Genomic DNA, 22,922 nt, shown 5'->3' on the forward strand with positions numbered 1-22,922 from the left:
AGATACATTGCCAACTAGCTAGTTAGCTCGCTAGATAATTTGCCAACTAGCTGGCGAGCTAGCTAGATACTTTGCCAAATAGCTAGCGAGCTAGCTAGATACTTTGCCAACTAGCTTGCAAGCTGGTGAGATACTTTGTCAACTAGCTAGTTAGCTAGCTATATAATTTGACAACTAGTTAGTTAGCTAGGTATATATTTTGCTCTCTAGATAGTTAGCTAGCTATATACTTTGCCAACTAGCTGGCTATTATTTTGGGTATTTTCTCCTTCTCCGGTTAGGGAGTTTGAAGTCCGCCATTTTGGATTGAGCCTTTGCTAAATGGAAGGCGTAGCCGACCGGTCCAACCAGTTCAGCCGAGCGTCAAGCGGCTCTGGCGACCATTTTTTCGTAGCTGGGAACCTGCTTGTTCACTTCACTTCACTTCACTTCACATCACGGCGCCGACGTTTTGGGAAAGCGCCTGTTGTGGCTCTCGCAGACGACGGACGGCACCATGCGTCCAACGGGCTACCCAGGATGAAGACCACCACCATCGTCTCCATTCTGCTCGTTCAACTTCATCTGCTTTGCTGTGAGTACACAAATACAATTCAGTGTCCTTCAGAGTTTTCAAAGGCGCTTATGAATTATTATTATTATTATTACAACACTACAGTGATACCTCAGCTCACGAACTTAATTGGTTCGCAGAAAGTGTGTGTAAGGCAAAAAGTTCATCTTCCAAACATTGATTTCCCATTAGAAACCATTAAAATGACAATAATCCGTTCCCAGGTCCCCATAAAACATAATTTGCGACAAAATAAGCCTTAAAACTACACAAAATAGACCTTATTTTATGTATAATAAATGTGCTATTGTATTGTAACGAAAGAAATAAACTGTACTGTATAATAAAGTGGTTTTGTTGACCTTTGTGATGGTCGTTGATATCCGAGGCTCTTGACGATATCCGAGTGAAGTTGTCTGCTTTCTCGGCAATAATACCCTGCTGTTTTTCAACCTCTTCTATTGCCCGAGACTGTTGCTTCGACAACACATAAACACCCTTAGCCACACGTAGCAATGGTGGATTTAGCGTACTAGTACTGGGACGCTAAGTCACACAAACGCAGACCTCATTGGCGTTTTTCGATGATCTCCTTCTTCTGCTCGACCGTCATTTTGGGTCCCAAAAAAGCAAAAGTAACCACTTGATAACAAACCACGTCTGCACTGAGTGCACTCAAAATAAGTGGGTGTGGAAAACTAGTCCGCCAGCCATTGTGACGCTCCGTGTGTTTCCCGAAAACTAATTTGTATGCCAAGATTATATTCTTGCGAAATTAATGTTCGTAAGGTGAAAAGTTCGTAAGCTAAAACGTTCGTAAACTGAGGTATCACTGTATTATTATGATGATTTATGACTATTGATGGATTGATGACGATTGACGACGATTGACGATGACGATATTATTATTATTATAAATTTCCTGCAACTGCCCAAAAAAAATCAAATAAATAACAGACCTGCAATCTTGGTCTTTTTCTTCCAGATGTCTGTCGTGCGTTCCCTCCACCGGGTCACGTGACCATGGATTCCGTCAATATGAAACACGTGTTAAAGTGGCGCCCCCCTGAGGCCACGTGCAGTACGCCACTTCTCTACTCGGTGCAGTTCCAAGGGTTCGTTTTGTTCACGCGCAAAATGTCACTCCAATCCGCGTGGATTCCGTCCAAGCGCGTAGACTTTGCGTTGTTGGGGGTGTAAAGTGAAAAGTTCGACTTACAAACATTTTTTCCCATAAGAAACCATTCAAATGAGAATAATCCGTTCCCAGGTCCCCATAAAACATCATTTTCGACAAAATAAGCCTTAAGAATACACAAAAAGATACCTTATTTTATGTCTAATAAATGTGCTAGTGTATAATAAAGTCGTTTGATTGACCTTTGTGGGCCACTGAAACCCAAAGAAAAAAGGTGCTGGGAAGTGATGGAACTTTCCACACCTCGACAGGCAACATTCTCAACACGGCTAACTTGAGTCACGATAATGAACCTCAAACGAGCTAATTAATCACAGGGTGAGGCATTTCCCCATCTGTCCGTGTTGTGTGCCTGAATGAAACAAACAAACAAACAAACAAACAAACAAAATACAATTGAAAGAAAATGCCTTTAAAAAAATGACAACAAACTACAGCTTTCACTTCATGGCTTAAAATTAACATTTTTTTTTCTGGATTAGCATTTTTGCTATGCAATGACACCATGTCAATTTTGAATTTATTTATTTACTGACCACAAACAAGGGTTTGCTAACTAGCTCGCTCACTACCTAGCTTGCTCACAACCTAGCTCAATCGCTAACTAACTCGCTTGCTAGCTAGCTCAATCGCTAACTAGCTCGCTCACTAGCTAGCGCAATCACTACCTAGCTCACCCACTCACTCTTTAGCTTGCTCAATCGCTACCTAGCTCACTCGTTAGCTTGCTCAATCACTACCTAGATCGCTCGCTTCCTAGCTTGCTCACTACCTAGCTTGCTCGCAACCTAGCTCAATCGCTACCTAACACGTTCGCTCACTCGTTAGCTTGCTCAATCGCTACCTAGCTTGCTCACTACCTAGCGCATTCACTACCTAGCATGCTCGCTCAATCGCTACCTAACGCGCTTGCTCACTCTTTAGCTTGCTCAATCACTACCTAGCTCACTCATTAGCTTGCACAATTGCTAGCTAGCACGCTTGCTACCTACCTCGCTCACTACCTAGCTTGCTTGCTACCTAGCTCAATTGCTACCTCACTCGCTTTCTAGCTCAATCGCTACCAAGCTCGCATGCAAGCTCAATCGCTACCAAGCTTGCTCGCTAGCTCAATTGCTAACTAGCTCGCTCGCTAGCTAGCTCAATCGCTACCTAGCTCGGTTGATAGCTCACTCATTAACTTGTTCAATGGCTACCTGGCTCGCTCACTAGCTAGCTCAATCGCTACCCAGCTCGCTCGCTTGCTTGCCTGATAGATGAGCATGCAATTTCACAATGTTGATTTGCTTTTGCAGACCGAATAAACTGACGTGGTGGGCCAGATTTGGCCCCCGGCCCTTGACTTTGACACCTGTAATCTAACAATACAAGAGAGGATTAAAAGAAAAAAACCTTACTCTTGTTGTTGTTGTTGTTGTTTGTCGTGATGGGCGTGTGAATTGCAGTGAGTTTGAGTTGACGGTCCGGGCCGGCATCTGGGTGGATTCTCCCGAGTGTCAAGACGTGAGGCGGACTCAATGCGACCAGACTTTGGATTTGGGCTCCGACTCGGACTACAACATCCGCGTGCGAGCGCGATGCGGGTCTCGGACGTCCGAGTGGACGCAACTCTCGCCGCCGTTCAACCGGAGGGAAAGTAAGTTAAAATGGCCGCCAACCAAAACATCCCAGATTCACTTATTGTTTACTTTATGGACGCATGCAAGGCTTAAAATGAAATTAATTATTATTATTATTATTATTATAAAATCCGAGTTTTCTTGATGCCATGTCACCTACTGTGAGTCATCGGTGGTCCGTTTTGTGCTACTCCGGACAAGATTCGGTTGGTTGTGTGTTCCCAAACCAAAAAAAACGTTGCGGAGTGGCTCCTTAATCAGCCATCTTTTCCTGAAAAAAAAAAAATACATACATAAAATCAATAATAATAATCAATAATAATCTACCTTTCCACACCTCCTTTACCTGAATGCACACGTCGATCGTCTTCGATACTTTTGCTGTTATGGGAGCAAAAAAGACCCCACCACAAGCTCGTGTTCAGCCGAAGAAGACACAAAACAAAATTACAGTCGGGGAGAAGAAGGGGATCATTGAGAAACACGAACGAGGTCTGCGTTTGTCTGATTTAGCGGTTTAGCGGATATGCTCGTCCACCATTGCTAGCTGCTTTTCATTAATCCAAATCAACAACATTTTTTCAACCTCTTCTATTGCCTGAGACCTTTGCTTAGACAACACAGAAACACCCTTAGCCACACGTAGCAATGGTCGACTTTGCATACTGGTACTGGGACGCTAAATCACACCAACGCACACCTCGTTGGTGTTTTTCGATGATCTCCTTCTTCTGCTCGACCGTCATTTACTTTTGTGTACTTTGGCTTATTACTAGCCTTTTTCGGTCCCATAATAGCAAAAGTACTCCACTCGATGCAGCCACCGTGGCGCTGTTCGACCGTGTGATTTGGTGTTCATCCGCCGAAAATAGATAGAAAGCTAGGCAGCTAGTGAACAGATAGCTAATAGATAGCTTGCTAGACAGTCAGCTAACCAGCCAGATAACAATATTGCTATTAAATAGCCAGCTACATAGCTACATGTGCTAATAGATAGCAAATGGATAGCCAGCTAGGTAGCTAGCAAATAGCTGAGGTATCACTAGACTTGACGTATGTTCAGCCTCGTCGACGGTGCCCCCTATGACGGTGTCGGCGGTGGGCGACGCCCTCCTGGTCTCCTTTGAGCAAGCTCTGCTAACGGCGTCCATCCAAGTGGAGGTGCGCAAGCGTGGCGACGACCCGGCGCAGGTGAGTCGAGCTTCGGCGTCTTCGCGCCGCCATTTTGAGTGATCTTGACGCGTTCGCCGCTAATCCGTTTGACAGACCCGCGTGTTTGCCCTTCCGCCCGCCGAGAAACTGCTGCATGTCGCCGACCTGGAGGACGGTTCGCTGTACTGCGTGCGAGCACGCGTGCTGCTGGAAGAACGATGGCAGCGTCAAGCTAGCCAAGAGCAATGCGTGCGGGTTGCAGGTACAACAATAATAATAATAATAATATTTAATTAAATTTCTAAGCGCCTTTCAAAACTCTCAAGGTCACTTTTCAGTCACAGGAGAAGTTTTTCTGTGGATGAGCAGCGGCAGCCACATGCGGCAGCGTTCACTCAACCCTGAAGTAAATAGATAATAAATATTAGCTAATAAATAGCTAATAGATAGCCAGCTAGACAACTAGCTATATAACTAATAGCAAGCCAGATAGCTAGCTATCCGGCCAGCTCGCTAATAGATAGCTAATATAAGGCTAATGGATAGCTAGCTAGACAGCCAGATCTATAACTAATAGATAGCCAGCCAGATAGCTAGCCGGCCAGTTAGCTAATAGGTAGCAAATAGATAGCTAATAGAACGTTAATAGTTAGCCAATAGACAGCCAGCTAGACAGCTAGCTATATATATATATATATATATATATATATATATATATATATATATATATATAGCTAGACAGCTAGCTATATATATATATATATATATATATATATATATATATATATATATATATAAACTATTAGATAGCCAGCCAGATACCTAGCTAGCTGGCCAGTTCGCTAATAGATAGCAAATACATTGTCAATAGTCAGCTAGACAACTAGCTATATAACTAATAGATAGCCAGCCAGATCGCTAGCTAGCTGCCCTGTTCGCTAATAGATAGCAAATAGCTAATAGAAAACCACAGCAGGCGCGCTTGGTGTAGCGAATTTTGGCTAACTTTCAACCTTGCCCTTCCCCGGAGGTCCCCAAGACCCCTGGAAGAGCCCCACCACGGCCGTGCTAACGCTGCTCGTCATGGCCGGCGTGGCCTTCGCCGCCGTCTGGTGCGTCGCGCGGTGGCGCCTGCGTCGCGACTGTCGAGCCTTCCGGAAGGAGCCTCTGCCAAACTCGCTGGTCAGTTGGACGGATTGGAAGTTTTTCTGTGGGTGAGCAGCGGCAGCCATATGTGCCAACGTCCACTCAGCCCGGAGGTAGTTCAAATAGATAGAAAGCTAGCTAGCTTATAGATAGCCAATAGATAGCTAGCTAGGCCTTCGCTCAACCCGGAAGTAACTTAGATAGAAAGCTAGCTAGCTAATAGACAGCTAACAGATAGCTAGCTATGCCTTCACTCAAGCCGGAAGTAACTGATGATGATGATGATGATGAGTGAGAACATGGTGGACGCACCTTGACGGCTGTCATCCTGGTTGTCCCGCAGCTCCACGGCGGGACGGCGCCCAGCATGCCAGAAGAACCCAAAGAGGAGGTGTGCGTGGACGTCCGGGTGGTGTCCAAGGACCAGTACCTTCAACCGGGCTACAACGCTCACGGTTGAAGCCAGAGAAGGACATGTTGGGAGCTCCACGGCTTTCTTCTGCGTTGCAACAGGGAGACTTGGAAAACATGGAGGATTGCGGCCCTCGAGGAACGGAGTTTGACACCCTTGACCTTGAGGAAGACAAAAAAACACAATAAGCAATCCAAAACATTTATTGTTTTTTTATTTGTTGTTTATTTATTATTTTGTCCTTTATTTTAACTGGTTGTTATAATAATAATCATTTCATTTATAAGCGCCTTTCAAAACTCTCAAGGTCACTTTACAGTCACAGGATCGTTTTTTTCTGTGGGTGAGCAGCAGCAGCCACACGCGCCAGCGTTCGCTCAACCCCAAAGTAACTTGAATAGATAGAAAGCTAGCTAGCCAATATATAGGTAATAGGTAGTCTGTTAGCTAGCTAGCTAACAGATACCTAATATAGTAAGATAGCAAGCTAATAGATAGTCAATAGTTAGCTAGCTATGCTCGATAGCTGCATCGCGAGATAAATAAATCAAGAAATATTCATATTAAATGCTGATTTTTTTTTCCGTATTGCCATTCATTGAACAGCAGCCTCATGGGCCAGTGGAAGTAACTCAAATAGATAGAAAGCTAGCTAGCTAATAGATAGAGAGCTAATAGCTAGCTAGGTCGCACGTCTTGGCGTGACATCACGAACAAGGGGGCGGGACCTTCTGAAACTCGCCATCTCCGAGGCCATTTTGAAGTACTTTTGGGACACTGCAAGTCATTTTTATTGCCGTTTTTCATGTAACTAAAAATATCAGCCTGCGTGTTTTGGTTCTTTTAGATGCTATCAAACGTTTTTCTGATGTCAGTCAGGAAACAAAAAAGTGGTGTCGGTTGTCCTTTAAATGATTAAAAAAAATAAATGGCGCCGACGAGGCTCAGGTGGAGACGACGTTTATTGGTGATAAGGAATGTCGGCGGTTGGCAATCCGCTTTGCAAAACAAATTGATGACGTCAAACAACAATTTTGTGGCTCCAAAAGCATTTGATCAACGTCAATTCCGAGCACCAAAAAAAATCCTCCTTCATTTTTGGGTTTTTGGTTCTTCTACAACTTGGCGACGCACCAAAAATAAATAAATCCTTTGGCAGGTATTTGTCTTCATTTTTGACGGCCATTTTTCTTTTATGACCAACTCCCACCTCAATTGTTGCAAATTTTTGGGTTTGGTTGTCCGAAATTTTCAATGACTTCCGATTTTGAAATTAAGATCAATGTAAGAAAAAGAAAAAAAAAGAAGAAGAAGGCTAGACTGTGGTTGTTTTGAATAAGTGATTGTTGTTTTCTGTTGCCTATTGGAATAAACTTGAAAAAGTCGGCCAAACGGTCGGAAAAATTCAATACAAGATCTTTTGTTTGTAACACAATGAGGAGGAGGAGGTGATTCAACACTGATATGAATTTCCATAATCAAAATGGCCGCCCGAGGCAAGCCATAACTACAAAAAATAATGTCAGAAACCCCCAGAAGGAGTTTAAAACATAAAAACACGTGAAATAAGAAAATAGAGCGACGCTTTTACGTTTAAAAATAAAAATTTCAAGTGTAACATTTTGACCTATCATGCCAGAAGCGCGACCGTTTCTGGCAGTCGCATCACATTTGGAGGTTGTGAGGACAAAAAACAAAATGGCGTCAGCTGCCGGAAATCGGGCAAAGAAAAAATAAAAAGAAGAAGAAGAAAAAAGGGGAGGGGCAGAAAGACGATGACAAGAAAAAGGGGGGAGGGGCTTAGAAGTGGAAGTCCAACTGGATGCGGTGCTCCAGGATGGCGATGACCAGCATGATGCCGAAGCCCAGCAGGATGCCGGCGTTCTGCAACAGGAAGTAGCCGCAGTGGCTGAAGCCGCACTCGCCGCCGTCGTTGTGCAACATCTCCGGCATCTGAAGGACAACATATGACCACTAGGGGGCGCCAGAGCACAGCAACAACATTACATTGCTCCTTTATAGACAGATTTGATTCTTGAATTTGACACCTGTGATGTAAGGGATTAGCCAGCTAGCTGAATAGAAAAAGAGCTAACTAGCTAGCTTGATGAGCATGGAATTTCAGGAGTATGACTTGCGTTCGCAGGCTGAATAAAATGATGTGGAGGCCCAGATTTGGCCCCCAGGCCTTGACTTTGACGCCTGTGATGTAAGGGATTAACTGAATAAAAAGAGATAGCTAGCTTATTCGCTAGCTAACTACCTAGCTTTATGAGCATGTAAAAACACACCAAACACACATAATAAACACACACAAAAACACAAAAAACACACACACAAAAACCCCCCCCCCACACACACACACACAAAAACACCCCCAAACACACACAAAAACACAAAACAAGCACACAAAAACACCCCCAAACACACAAAAACACCCTCAAACACACATAAACACACAATAACACAAAAAAGACAAACAAAAAACACCCCCCCGCATGCGCACACACACACACCAAAACATACCCAAACACACACAAAAACACACAAAAACACGCACACACACACAAACAAATAAACACACAAACACCCCCCCACTTGAAAAGAAGACTAAGGCGACTTTCCAAAGGTTGGCGTCTGCTTGCGACACACACGTTGTCTTTTGAAACCACTCGAAATGTTGAGGTCGGGCGGCTGCCGGCGACACGGAGAAGCGTCCGCCGGCTGTCGGCGACGGCTGTCAATCACGGAAGAGGCTGCAAGGGCGAGCGGACTCACCATGTCGACGAGCGCCACGTACATGAAGAGTCCGGCGGTGAGGGCGAAGATCCACATGCAGATGTTGTCGGCGTAATGGCCGATGACGATGCCCGTCACCATGCCCAGGTAGGCCGTGGTGGCCGACAGCATGTTGTACAGGATGGCCTGTCGCACCGTCATGCCCGCCTTCAGCAGCACCGCAAAGTCGCCTGACAACAACAACAACGACAACGCCGGCCGGGGTGGGTTTCACGCCAACGGCCGTCGGACCTCAGGAGGCGCTTACCCAACTCGTGAGGAAGCTCGTGGCAGAAGACGGCCACCGATGTGCTCAGACCGCTGGATAAACCCTCGCTGAAAGCCGTGCCTGTCAATCAAACAACACAAGCATTATGAGATAGCTCGCTAGCTTTCTATCCGTTTGAGTTACTTCCGGGTTGAGAGAAGGCCGGCGCGTGTTGCTACCGCGGCTCACCCACAGAAAAACATTAGCTATCTAGCTATTAGCTGCCTGGCTATCTATTAGCTAGCCAGCTTTCTATCCATTTGAGTCACTTCCGGGTTGAGTGACCGCCGGCGCGTGTGGCTGCCGCTGCTCACCCACAGAAAAAAACTTAATCCGTGACTGTAAAGTGACTGAGTTTTGAAATGGATTATTATTATTATTATTGATTATACAGTTTATTTCTTTAATGACAATCCAATAGCACATTTATTATACATAAAATAAGGTCTATTTTGTGTCGTTTTAAGGCTTATTTAGTAGAAAATGATGTTTTATGGGGACCTGGTAACAGATTCTTTTCATTTTAATGGTTTCTTATGAGAAATAAATGTTTGGAAGACACACTTTTGGCCTTACACACACTTTCTGGGAAACAATTAAGTTCATGAGCTGAGTTATCACTGTATTTTATGTAGTTTTAAGGCTTACTTAGTAGGAAATGATGTTTTTTGGGGACATTGGGAACGGATCATTCTCATTTTAATGGTTTCCTATGGGAAATTAATGTTTGGAAGACACACTTTTCGCCGTTAAGGTCAACCATCGCCTGCTACTGACTCACGATATCAACGATCATATCCTAAAGGTCGTTGTTGTAAGCGTCGACTCACCGATGGCCAGTCCGTCGCTAAAGTTGTGCAGGCCGTCGCCCATGATGACCATCCAGGCTAGCGTGGCCACGCCGGCTCGCTGGAAGTGGTGCTGCGGGTACGAGTGGGTGTGGCTGTGCGGGTGGTGATTCTGCGAGTGGTGGTGGTGGAGGATGTGGTGGTAGTCGTGGTGGTGGTGGTGCAGGCTGTCCGCCTGGCCCACCGTGTCGTGGAAGTGCGAGTGGCATTTGTTCTCGCAGTCCTCCGTCGAGTAGTCCCGAGCCGCCGCCGCCATTTCCGACGCCGACTTTTTCAGCATGACCTGCTCCTCCTCGGCCACGCCGTCTTCGTTGTGGCGCTCGGCAAACAAGCCGGCGCCGTTGTGCTCCGCGTCTGCGTGGAAAACAAAGGCGCGGGCTCAAACCGCTTCCTGCCTTGCTGTGGATTGAGCCGCTCAACTCACCCTCACTTGCCTTCAGGGCCAGGGGCTTCTCCACGTTGCCCTTGCTCTTCTTCTCCTAAACACGACAAACATCGTATTAGCACGTTTATGCTAACGGCAGAGTTGGACGGTGCCAGGTTTAGCCCCCGGGCCTTGACTTTGACACCTGGGAGGTAAGGGATTAGCCAGCTAGCTCACGAGCAAGCTCAATCACTAACTAGATAGCTCAATCGCTGCCTAGCTCGCGCGATCGCTACCTAGTACGCTCGATCGATTGAGTGATCGCTACCTAGCTCACCTGCTCGCTACCTAGCTCTCGCTCGCTTGCTAGCTAGCTAGCTCGCTCATAGTTGAGCATGTAATTTTCCAACTTCTATTTGCTTTCACAGTCCGAATAAAATGCTGAGCCTTGACCTTGCCACGTGCGCTTTATGGGAATTGTTTGTTTTTGGTCACCTTCTTCTTCTTCTCCTTGTACATTTTCCCCAGCGTCAAGAAGTGCTCGATGAGAAACATAAAGTAGACGCCGCCCAGAGCCGTCAGACCCTTCCACATGCCGTCCAGGTTGTCCCCGTCGTGCGCGGAATGCTGGTGACCGGCTTGAGACTGCGCAGGAAGGAAACCAGGAACAACAACCAGCTTGACATTTAATCCAAAATTCAAAAGGAGGAGGCCATTTTGGAATGGATAGCAAAACAATCGGATCAATAATAATATCTGACTCAATCAATAACAATCTTTCTTGAGAGAGATGGTTTCAGCATATTTAATGACAAAAAGGGAATCGAAAATCCCGTGATACCAATTGGTTCCCAGAAAGTGTGTAAGGCAAAAGGTTCATCTTCCAAACATTTATTTCCCATAAGAAACCATTAAAATCAGAATAATCCGTTCCCAGATCACCATAAAACATTATTTTCTACGAAATAAGCCTTGAAACTACACAATATAGACCCCATTTCATGTATAATAAATGTACAATTGTATTGTAATTAAAGAAATAGACTGTACTGTATAATAAAGTGGCTTTATTGACCTTTGTGATGGTCGTTGATGTAATAATAATAATAATACATTTTATTTCAAGCACCTTTCAAAGCTCTCAAGGACACTTTACAGTCAGAGACAAGCATAGATAAATAAAATTCAATTATAAATAGAAAGAAGAGATAGAGCTTCACAGACTTCTTTTCATATTTTTTTGAGTGCAGACGTGGTTTGTTATCGAGCAGAGTACTTTTTTAGCAGGGGACTCGGATATCATCAAGAGGCAAATACATCGATGACCATTACAAAGGTCAATGAAACAACCTTATTACACAGTAGTACAGTTCTTTCATTACAATATAATAGCACATTTATTACACATAAAATATGGTATATTTTGTGTACTTGTAATAATAATACATTTAATTTATAAGCGCCATTCAAAACTCTCAAGGTCACTTGATAGTCACAGGACATGTTTTCATCTGTGGGTGGGCGGCGGCAGCCACACGCGGCAGCATTCACTCAACCCGGAAGTAAATAGATAGAATGATAGCTAACCAGCTATTAGATAGCTAATAGACAGCCAAACAGATAGCTAGCCACCTAGATAGTTATATAGCTAATAGCTAACTAGCTAGGTAGATCGATAGTTAGTTTATCGACTGCCATTAATCCCTAAAACAGATTAGAATTGACGTTTCACTGGAGCATAAACAGTTCGGGAGTATATAAAGTAATCGTATTACTTGCTATTTACTAGGAAAGGGTTTACAAACAGTGTACTTTCCACTCTGCAGATTTTCGGACGTTCGGTACAGATTTGTAGGTTAGTTTTGTTAAAAAACAACAGACTTATTTTGTAGAAAATTATGTATTATGGGAACCCGGGAACGGATTATTCTCATTTTGACGGTTTCTTATGGGAAATAAATGTTTGCAAGACAAACTTTTCACCTTAAACACTTTCTGGGAACCAATTAAGTTCGTAAGCTTAGGTATCACATGTATACCGCTTGTCGGGTATGTTTACATGTCTTCGCCCACCCCCTTATTGATTTCTTGTCATGATCTGTCAAATTGATTGATGACGAGTATTGGTTTCCGAGTTGTCGGTCACTCACGTGAGGGATGAGGTGCAGGAAGGCGTCGCCGCTGAGCGAGCCCACCGCCAAGGCAACCAGAAAGCTGAGCAGGAACTTGAAGAAGACTTTGTTCATGAGGGGGATGAGGACCACGCCCAAAAGTGACAGCAGGCTGATGACCGTGATGGACAGGAAGGCGCCCAACCACGCTGCCATCGGGGAAAGCGAAAATCAAGCTCGGGATTCGGTGGCCATTTTGACATTCAAGTGAGAGAGAGCCAAGCCACCTGCCGTGATGCTTTTGCTGCTTTCCTCGTGGTCGTCGTGGTGATCGTGATGGTCTGAAGAGGAGAGAAACGTTGCAAACGACATATGATGCAATTTGTCTACCAATGGCATGGTGTTAATGTTCAACTCCTTTCGTGGACCCTGGAACCTGACAATAGCTAGCTATCGATTAGTTATCTATTAGCGAGCTATCTAGCTTTCTATCCAAGTTACTTCCGGGTTGAGTGAACGCTGGCGCATGTGGCTGCCGCTGCTCACCCACAGGAAAACAGATCATGTGACTGTAAAGTGACCTTGAGAGTTTTGAAAGGTGCTTAGAAATGAAATGGATTATTATTATTAGTAGTAGTAGTATAATAATAATAATTATTATTATTATTATTATTATTATTATTAATATTATTTTGTGTAGTTTTAAGGCTTATTTTGTAGAAGATTATGTTTTATGGGGACATGGGAACGGATTATTCTCATTTTAATGGTTTCTTTTGGGAAATAAATGTTTGGAAGGCAAACTTTGTCTTACACACACTTTCTGGGAACCAATTAAGTTTGTAAGATGAGGTATCGCTGCAGATAGAAAGCTAGCTCGCTAGCCAATAGATTTTACGACGAGTTAGAAACGCAGCGAAACAAATGCAAGGTGACGGTGGCTCGATATCGCTAAGATAAGATGGCCGCCGACCAAAGTTCAAACCTCGGAAGAAAAAGTTTTCAATTCCAGTTGAACTAAATGTGTTTCTTTGGCTATTGTCACAGAAATATGTCACGTGTGACGCACATCATAATAGCTTTTCGCAAGTGGAATTCAAAGTGGCTGTCAAAAGGGCGCAAGGGCGCCGCCCTCATGGATCGGAGGCCAATTACTGAAACAATCACTTCTTAAGACTCGGAATTTGACGATACAAAAGACAAAAAGAGCAAATGCAATCTTGGAAATAAAACAAATGCCAACTTATATTCATCAAGCATGAGTTGGAACATTCCAGAAATGCGTCGTCATCATGGCGAAGCGCAAAAGTTCACCTTGGCCTTGGTGCAGGATGCAAGCGCCGGCGTCGATCTGGTGCAGGAGCGCCGGGCAAAGTAAGGCCAAGTCGTTGAGGCTCACCGCGCCGTCCTGCCTCATGCCGTGAGACGATAACAGGCTGGACGCGTTCTGGCACTGATCGCGTGCAAAAAAAGGGAAGGCAAAAACAAAAAAATACAAATTAGCATTTATTTCGCTAATGTCATTCGCATGCGAGTTAACTCATTCGCTGCCATTCCCGAATGTGTTCATTTATAAATCTTATACGTTTTCGTGTCATTTTTTGCATTTTATATTTCATATTATCGGGATCTATTAAATGGGTCATGGTCGTAAGTATGGGTGGTCGTAACTCGGGCGGTCGTAACTCGGATATTACCTGAATTAACTCCTTCACTGTCATTCAAGAATTGAAAAGCGTAACATGGAGCGCCGTTCCAGAATTTGTTCGGGTTTTGCTTTTTCTTGCGGGGTGGTGTCGATAAAGCGCTGATCAGACCTCTGGCAATGTTTTTCCCCTTCCACAGGGGGCAGCGTTAGTCTTTTGTCCATGTTAGCGCTTTGTTTCAGCTTCAGCTGTTGTTAAAGCGCCATATAAACGATGTAGAACTATAAAATATGTATGAGAGTGGCTGCCTTTACAGCAGCTCCTGTATTTTGTTTTTCTACTTCTTTCTTTCCTTTCCTCTTCCTTTCATAACTTTGCTGCTGTGCTACTTCCGGGTAGAGTGAACACTAGCGTGAAGAGCTGCCGCTGCTCACCTGCACAAAAAAAAAAAATCCTGACTGTAAAGTGTCCTTTTGAGTTTTGAAAGGCGCTTAGAAATTAAATGTCTTATAATTATTATTATAAAGGGCTATAAAACGAATTTATTACACAGTAGTTTATTTCTTTTATGACAATGCAATAGCACATTTATTATACATAAAATAAGGTCTATTTTGTGTAGTTTTACGGCTTATTTAGTAGAAAATGATGTTTTACGGGGGACCTGGGAACGGATTATTCTCATTTTAATGGATTCTTATGGGAAATAAGTGTTTGTAAGACAAACTTTTCGCCTTACACACACTTTCTGGGAACCAATTAAGTTCGTAAGCCTTTTTTTAAACACGAGATATGCAAAATCAATTTGCAAACAGCTAAAACTGTCAGCATTGCCCTGTTTGCATTCGAGGCACCTCAAGATGCTCGTGGTCCTGGTGGGCGTGGTCATCATGGTGGGCGTGGTCATCATGGTGGTCGTGGTCGTCATGGTGATGGCTCTCATCCCGCGTGCGATTTTCCGCTACGCTTTTCGGACTTTCGCCGACCAATCGGGCATCACCGAGCAGCGCGCTGGCGCCGTCGGCCGCGGGGGCTTCGTCCACGCTGCGCCGTTGCCTCTCGATTGAGGTCTCGGACTGGACCTTGTGTGCTTCCTCGTCGTCATGGTGATGATGATGATGATGATGATGGTGGTGAGGATGAAGATGCTGCTGCTCCTCCACTTCAATGCTCCTGATGCGGTCCAAGCCCACATTTTGCAGCAGTCGGTTCAGGCCCCCCAGGGAGATGGTCCCGTTTTCACCATACCTAAAATCAATACATAATGATAATAATACATTTGATTACTAAGCGCCTTTCAAAACTCTCAAGGTCACTTCCAGGCACAAGATTTTGTGCGGGTGAGCAGCGGCAGCCACACGCACCAGAGTTCACTCAACCCGGAAGTAACTCCAATAGATAGAAAGCTAGCTAGCTAATAGATAGCCAATATATAGCTGATAGACAGCTAGTTAGGTAGCCGTATAACTAATAGATAGCCAGCTCGATAGCTAGTGAGACAGCCAAATAGCTAATAGATAGCAAATAGATAGCCAGCTAGGTAACTAGCTAGCTAGCCAGCCGGGCTGTAATAATAATAACAATAATAATACACAGATAAATAAGTACAGGTGTTGAGTATTTTGCGGGTGTCTCATGGTCAGGACTTCCAGGAAAAATAGCTCAATAATTTCCATGGGGTGTGTCCTTGTTCAGTCAGGGTAAAAAAAAAATCAATCAATCAATCAATCAATAAACAAAGGCAAATTTCCTGTATTAAAAAAAATATGAAAAACGTTTTATTTAATTTTTATTTTTTTTTTTTTTTCACGGACAGTGATACCTCAGCTCACGAACTTAATTAGTTCCCAGAAAATGTGTGTAAAGCGAAGATTGTCTTCCAAACAATGATTTCCATAAGAAACCATTAAAATGAGAATAATCCGTTCCCAGGATCCTATAAAATATATATTTTTAACTAAATAAGCCTTAAAATTACACAAAATATACCCTATTTTATGTCTAATGTGCTCTTGTATTGTAATTAAAGAAATGTCATGCTGCTTCATGTCACAAAGAGGGTACAGCAAGTGCTGAAGAATGAATGACTGTGTCTGTGTTGTCATGTTATTTGGTATTTCGTTTTTTTTTTTTACTTCAAGATGGCACCGCGAGAGTGGCTGCCGTTCCACCAGCTTTTGTATTTTGTTTTTCTACTTCTTTCTTTCCTTTCTTCTTCCTTTCATAACTTTGCTGCTGTGAGATGTCAATTTCTCCACTGCGAGACAATTAAAGGTACGGAAAGGTCTGTGCTGTTGGAAAGTCTGCGGCTGGATGGATGCATGGCTTGAGGAGCCCCCCGATGAGCATATGTGGAATAGTCGCAGCTTGGAATTGAAGCGGATTGACCTGGGACAGGAGCTAAATGAACGCTACAGCATCATGCTTGCTTTCAACATTTAGCTTGTAGCAGACGTGCTCATTTCATCCTGGTCCACTGGTGAAAAGGATGCTTTGATCCTCTCCTTTTACATCTAGAACTGCTTCATGTCACAAAGAGGGTACAGCAAGTGCTTAAGATTCAATGACTGTCTTCGTGTTGTCATATTATTTGTTTTTTTCAAGGTGGCGCCGCGTGAGTGTCTGCCTTTACAACAACTCTTGTATTTTGCTTTTCTACTTCTTCTTTTCCTTTCCTCTTCCTTTCATCACTTTGCTGCTGCGAAATGTCCATTTCTCCACAACAGCAAGCGTTATTTGTTCACCGGGAGGAGGTGCCGACCTGTCGAAGAGCGCCTTCAGGTGTCTCTTCTGATTGCGCTCAGCCTGCAGCGCGTCCACCACGGCCGAGGGGATGCGACCGCTGCTGCCGTCGCATTCAGGTACCACCGAGACATCGCCGTCCGACAGCGTCGCCGCCGTCGCCAAGACAACCGTCAGAACCAGGATGACCTGGCTCGCCTCCCGCCACATCTCTGCTGAATTAAAAAAAGAATAATCATAAAAAATGGCAGTATACCTCAGGCTCACCTAAGTACAGTGATACCTCAGCTTACGAACGCTTTAGTTTACGAACTTTTTGCCTTACAAACATTAAATTCACGAGAATATAATCCTGACATATGAACTAGTTATAGTTGTATTAATATGAACTAGTTTTCGGCGGATGAACACCAAACCACACGGTCGAAGTGCGCCACGGTGGCTGGCAGACTAGTTTTCCACACCCACTTTGCTTTGAGTGCAGATGTGGTTTGTTATTGAGTGGAGTACTTTTGCAATTATGGGAGTGAAAAAGACCCCACCACAGGCTAGCGTTAAGCCGAAGAGGACACTAAAGAAAACAACGTCGAGCAGAAGATCATCGAAAAACACCAACGAGGTGTGCGTTTGTGTGACTTAGCTTCCCAGTACCAGTATGCTAATTCATAACACCCCCCTGGAGAGGATATCGTCACGACAATGTGAAAATGACGTATAGCCTCGTCCAACCTGTCCCCGAAATCACATTTTGTAGCGAGTTGACGAAGCACAGCGCCATATTCGGTTACCGTCCGGCTACTTTTCTGTCCACTCTTACCTGGAACGCTAAACTATCACCGACGGCTTCGGGTCATGCTTCTTCTTGGTTTTCTTCTTCTGCCTCAACGTGCTCACAATTTCTTCTCTCCGAGTTTGGCAGGTTCAATTTCGGATAAGCGACTTTGTTCTTTCATGTGCTTTGAACAACAGCTCCACATAGACATCCCACGATTCATTTTCGAGTTTGAAATGGTCCTTTTTTGGGGAAAGGCCAAACCATTTTGGCCCCCGCCCACGTTGCTGCTAACAACCTTTAGAAAATCCCTTTTTTTACGATCCCATTTTCAAGCATGCGTAGTAGACGCTGGGGGGAAAAGTACGGAAAGTCCCAGAGCCCAAATAACATAAAAATACAATCATCATAGTGATTAAAACGACGTAAAATAAAAGATTTTAAACGGCGCTATATGGTGAGTGCTGAACAGAACCGCGTTTATTTAACTCACTTTAAATTCAAACTGTACTAACAAAGGTGTTGCATTGAAGTCTGTTACCCCATGCCGGGGTTGCGGTGAAGGGTAGCGGCTCCTCCTTTTCGGGAAGAGGACATTTAAGGTCTAATGTATTCCAATATACGATCTATTTACACCGGCGTTTGCGGTATTTATCACGTGTAACTCTAAATTTAGCTAACCGCGTTAGCATTGTGCTAGCGGCGGATCGGAGTCAACTTTCAGCGAGGACGTTTCGGGACATCGCAGCCGGTTGGCCAAGAGGGATGCCGGCCGAGGTGCCGGGGCCTCCGAACGACCGACAAAATATGAAGCGAATCCGTCGGAGGCGTGATAATCAGATCACGTTGACTTCAAAGAGCGGCCATGGCACATAAACACGAGCACGTTGCTTTGTGCGCTCGGCACCGAATCGGCCAGGTCGGTGCCGTGTGCACAAAAGGCGTTCAACCCGGAAACGACGCCGCCGCCATCATCATCATTCCAGCGGTGGCGCCAACAACGAAAAAGGATCTTGAAAGCCAATTTTACCTTTTTATTACCCGTCGTTTTCCTCCGTTGCTTTGCTGCTCGTTCCAAAAGGGATAATGAATCGCGTCGGTGATGTCTGCGGGAAATCAAGGAGACGGTTCTTGATGAGAGGCCGTGCGGAGAGAACAGGAGGATTGACGGGGCAGAAAGACTCGTCTTTCGATTGGCTGGCCGCCCTGTCAATGTAGGAAACGGAGCCAATCGTACCGCAGTATTTTTGATTTTGGGTATCAATGATGAAATGGCACGTCCAATTGACTTCCTGCAATTGTCTTTCAAGTCTTTCCAGACGACAATTGGGAACAGTCGACATGCAGTTGAAGTTTTCCATCTTAGTTTTGTATATTTATTATGCACGTATTACAGTGATACCTCCGTTTACAAACTTAATTGGTTCCCAGAAAGCGTGCGTAAGGCGAAAAGTTCGTCTGCCAAACATTTATTTCCCATAAGACACCATTAAAAATGAGAATAATCTGTTCCCAGGTTCCCATAAAACTTAGTTTTCTACTAAATAAGCCTTAAAACTACACAAAATATACCTTATTTTATGTATAGTAAATGTGCCTTTGTATTGTAATTAAAGAAATAAACTGTACTGTAGGTAATTGTGTTATATTTTGTACAGTCACCCTCATTTCAAGCTATTAGATCGGTCATCTTTTTTTTTTAAACATTGTAATCGGCACCGAAATCCTGAACATGTCAAGCATTAAAATATGTCGATCAAAATGGCAACACTCACAGCTGGAGCTTTCTCGCCGCATCCCAGCCAGTGGAATGTTTGACAAGTTATCTGAGCGTCAAGGGCAAACATGACCTGTTTGTAGGAAGAAAAAAAATCGATGTAAATAAAAACACTTGAGATATTTCAAATACTGTACATGCGTTCTGAAAATGAAATGCCAAAAATATTTCATTATTTGGACGCTTAACAAAGGCTATTCCAATCCAACACGTATCTATCTACATTTGAACATTATTGACTTGTCGTTTCCATACGTGACCACAGAGGGTCGCTGTAATGCATTTTGATTTCTAAGGTCCATCCATTGTCTGCCGCTGATCTGGGATCGGGTCGCAGGGGGCAGCAGCTTCAACAGGGAAGTCCACTCTTCCCTCTCCCCAGCCACTTCGACTTCCCTCTCCCCAGCCACTTCTTCCAGCTCTTCAATAAATGTCGTTCCCAGACCAGATGAGTGACATCGTCTCTCCAGTGTGTTCTGCCAGTGGGGTATGCCCAGAACACCTCACCGGGAAGGTGTCCGGGAGGCATCCTGATCAGATGCCCGAGCCACCTCATCTCTATTGAGCTGGTAACCATAGACTGGTAAATTGAGGGTTCGAAGGTGACGGACTGAAATCAGGCGACTTGAGTGTTGCTTCTTAAAACTGCTTGCAGTCTTTTGCTTCGGTTAAATGCCATCATCGTGTTGCTAGCTATTTGCTATCTAGCTATTAGTTATCTTTTAGCTAGCTAGCTAACTTTCTATCTATTTGAGTTACTCCGGGTCAAGTGAACGCTGGCTCGTGTTGCTATCTATTAGCTACCTAGCTATTTACTATGTACTAGCTATCAGTTTTCTTTTAACTAGCTAGCTAACTTTCTATCTATTTGAGTTACTCCGGGTTCAGTGAACGCCGGCTCGTGTTGCTATCTATTAGCAATCTAGCTATTTGCTATATACTAGCTATATAGCTAGATAGCTATTAGTTATTTTTTTAGCTAGCTAGCGAACTTTCTATCTATTTGAGTTATACCGGTTTGAGTGAACGCTGGCTCATGTTGCTATCTAATAGCTATCTAGCTAGCTATTTGCTATCCGCTATATATCTATCTAGCGAGCTATTAGTTATGTTTTAGCTAGCTAGCTTGTTTGTCAAGTGGTGACCAGTCCCACGTTTGTTTGTATCTAGCTAGCTATCTATTAGCTATATAGCTAGCTAGCTATTTGTGTCAGGAACCTATTAGCTATCTATCTAGCTAGCTGTGTATTAGCTGGCTAGCTAGCTCTCTATCTATTAGTTATTCTGGGTTGAGTGAACTTTTTGAAAGGCGCTTAGAAATGAAATGGATTATTATTATTATGATGATCATAACAGCATCAACGGCTCCATTTTTCAATTCCCAGGGTATCCTTTTCCTGGTTTTCTGATATCTCATCCCGCTTCCACGTGTGAAAGCGGACAAACCTTGCCATCATCGGCCTTGGTTGCCCCGGTTCCACCTGGGAACTTGCGGCAAGTTTCAGTGCTTTTCTGACCCTGTGCCAGCAGGAGTTTTCAGGTGGAACGTTCTCATAACAACAATGTTCAGCGGGGAGGAGATCCCTTCTGGGAATGCTATCGCAATTTTCCCCATCTCATTTCCACATCACGAGTTTTGTAGCGGCGGCGGCGGCTACGTCCACGGGAACAATCAAAAGCCGCTAAAGGAAGAAAGATTCTCCTTAAGTGGATTGGAAGCAAATCCTCTTTGTGCTCTTTATTGTCGTCTGCAGTCTGTCGGGCTTTCTCAACCTGATTATTTTCATCTTGTTCCAAGAAGCCTTCAGTCATCCCACATAAGCACGTCTGCTTGCGCTTTTGCTAACTTCTCGCATTTCCCATCATGCAACCCGTTCGGCAGCTTAAGCTCATTTCGCTTGACGACGCCATCAACTTCTCGTTGATGATTATCGTCATTTCTGTTTGTTGCGGCTCACAAGACGTTAACATCTTTGTCACATGACACTAGATGCGTACTACGTGATGTAATGTGGCTTCAGTTAGCAACACTTCTGGTCTATAAGGCCCAATGAATGGTGTATTGTCAAACTTTTTACATATACAGTGATACCTTGGCTTACAAACTTAATTGGTTCCCACACAGTGCAAAAGGTGAAAAGTGTGTATCCCAAACATTTATTTCCCATAGGACCCATTAAAATGAGAATAATCTATTCCCAGATCCCCATAAAACATAATTATCTACTAGATAAGCCGTAAAACTACGCTAAATATACCTTATTTTATGTATAATAAATGTGCTATTGTGTTGTAATGAAAGAAATGCACTGTACAGTATAATAAAGGGTTGGAAACAATGAATGGTGTATTTTTACATATATAAGGCACACCCACCGGGCTATAAGTGAGCTAGGTAGCTTGATTGCAATTGCAAGCTAGCTCGATCGCTTTGGTCAGCCAAATGAAATCAGAATCCTCTTTATTGCCGAGTATATAGAACACACAAGGAATTTGTCTCCGGTAGGAACACGCTCCACTAGTATCATAAGAAAAATTGAGACACTATACAGTTCTATTTGCGTTACTGATTAGAGAGGTCATGGGTTTTTGTGTAGCATCAGAATCAGAATTGGCTTTATTGCCAGGTATGTAGAACACACTGCACTAGTATCATCCAAAAATGGAGAAAAGTGGAGGCACTACACAGTTCTATGAGGGTTACTGTTTGGAGAGTTTATGGCTTGGGGGGGAGAAGCTGTTTCAATGTCTGGATTTGGTGCACACGGACCCGTAGCGCCAGGCCGAGAGGAGTCGCTGGAAAAGGTGGTGGGCAGGGTGCGGAGGGTCCAGTCAGAGTTTCCACGCCCTTGTTTGGATTCTTGCAGTGTACAAGTCCTCGAGAGTGGGTAGGGCGGTGCCAATGATTTTTTTTCTGCCGTCCTAACTGTCCGTTGAAGTCGGATTTTGTCCATTTTTTTGGCGGCTCTGAACCAAACACAGTATGGATTCAATAACAGCCGTATAGAAATGTCGCAGCACATTTGGCCCCCGGGCCTTGACTTGGACACCTGCGTTGTACATACGTACTTGTAAAAAATGGTTGTCCCATGGTTTGATTTATACTGGAGGGTCTACCTTGCTTATCACCTGATTTCAAACAGTTTGAAGATCACACGGTTACAGTGTGGTTGTCCCACGTCGCGATCGCCGCCGAGTCCCTAATTGGTCCTACCATCTGCAGCTGCGTGAGCTCCTCCGCCCCCCCCCGCAGAGCGGCAGAGGGATAATCCCCTCCGCCCAGCAGGGGGTGCAGATCGGGGGGGGGGGGGGGGGGGGGGGGGGGGGTCAGAGATCGCCCTCTGATAAGCAACCGGTGACCAGAGAGAAATGCAACTTTTTCTTCTGGCGGTCTGGTTCAGTGTAGTCTGCAGCGGGCCTTCAGAATCCAGAACTGGCGGACCATGGCGAAGTCACACTAGTAGCAATAATTAAAAAGTTGCATAATGATGGGTCTCAAACTCCCTCGAGGCCATTTGTGAACCCGTTTTCGCAAA

General features: G+C 44.3%; 2 protein-coding genes across 7 annotated transcripts; one reads left to right on the plus strand and one right to left on the minus strand.

Annotated features, from left to right (window-relative positions):
• The first annotated feature begins 400 nt into the window (after positions 1-400).
• Positions 401-7,033, plus strand: il20rb (interleukin 20 receptor subunit beta). Of its 3 annotated transcripts, none has more exons than XM_089007750.1 (7): positions 401-574; positions 1,539-1,668; positions 3,197-3,387; positions 4,434-4,561; positions 4,637-4,784; positions 5,553-5,736; positions 6,012-7,033. In XM_089007750.1, exons 1-7 carry the CDS (start codon positions 520-522, stop codon positions 6,229-6,231), a joined length of 1,056 nt encoding a protein of 351 aa, XP_088863876.1. In that variant the 5' UTR covers positions 401-519; the 3' UTR covers positions 6,232-7,033. The 3 variants fall into 3 exon arrangements, with proteins under 3 accessions (XP_088863876.1, XP_088863878.1, XP_088863877.1); XM_089007752.1 differs by having other exon boundaries at positions 403-574; positions 5,553-5,781; positions 6,012-6,148; XM_089007751.1 differs by having other exon boundaries at positions 407-574; positions 5,553-5,704.
• Positions 7,025-18,715, minus strand: slc39a6 (solute carrier family 39 member 6). Of its 4 annotated transcripts, none has more exons than XM_089007749.1 (12): positions 18,640-18,715; positions 16,857-17,049; positions 14,950-15,343; positions 13,764-13,902; positions 12,737-12,790; positions 12,489-12,658; positions 10,834-10,983; positions 10,399-10,453; positions 9,957-10,328; positions 9,127-9,207; positions 8,859-9,049; positions 7,025-8,033 (listed from the first exon to the last, which is right to left on the minus strand). In XM_089007749.1, exons 2-12 carry the CDS (start codon positions 17,045-17,047, stop codon positions 7,881-7,883), a joined length of 1,950 nt encoding a protein of 649 aa, XP_088863875.1. In that variant the 5' UTR covers positions 17,048-17,049; positions 18,640-18,715; the 3' UTR covers positions 7,025-7,880. The 4 variants fall into 4 exon arrangements, with proteins under 4 accessions (XP_088863875.1, XP_088863873.1, XP_088863874.1 ...); XM_089007747.1 differs by having other exon boundaries at positions 16,857-17,052; XM_089007748.1 differs by lacking the exon at positions 18,640-18,715 and adding an exon at positions 17,655-17,940.
• Between the last annotated feature and the right edge of the window lie 4,207 nt (positions 18,716-22,922).

Source organism: Hippocampus bargibanti, linkage group LG11 (genome assembly GCF_051943395.1).
Source record: "Hippocampus bargibanti isolate YZ-2025 linkage group LG11, ASM5194339v1, whole genome shotgun sequence".
NCBI classification, from domain to species: domain Eukaryota; kingdom Metazoa; phylum Chordata; class Actinopteri; order Syngnathiformes; family Syngnathidae; genus Hippocampus; species Hippocampus bargibanti.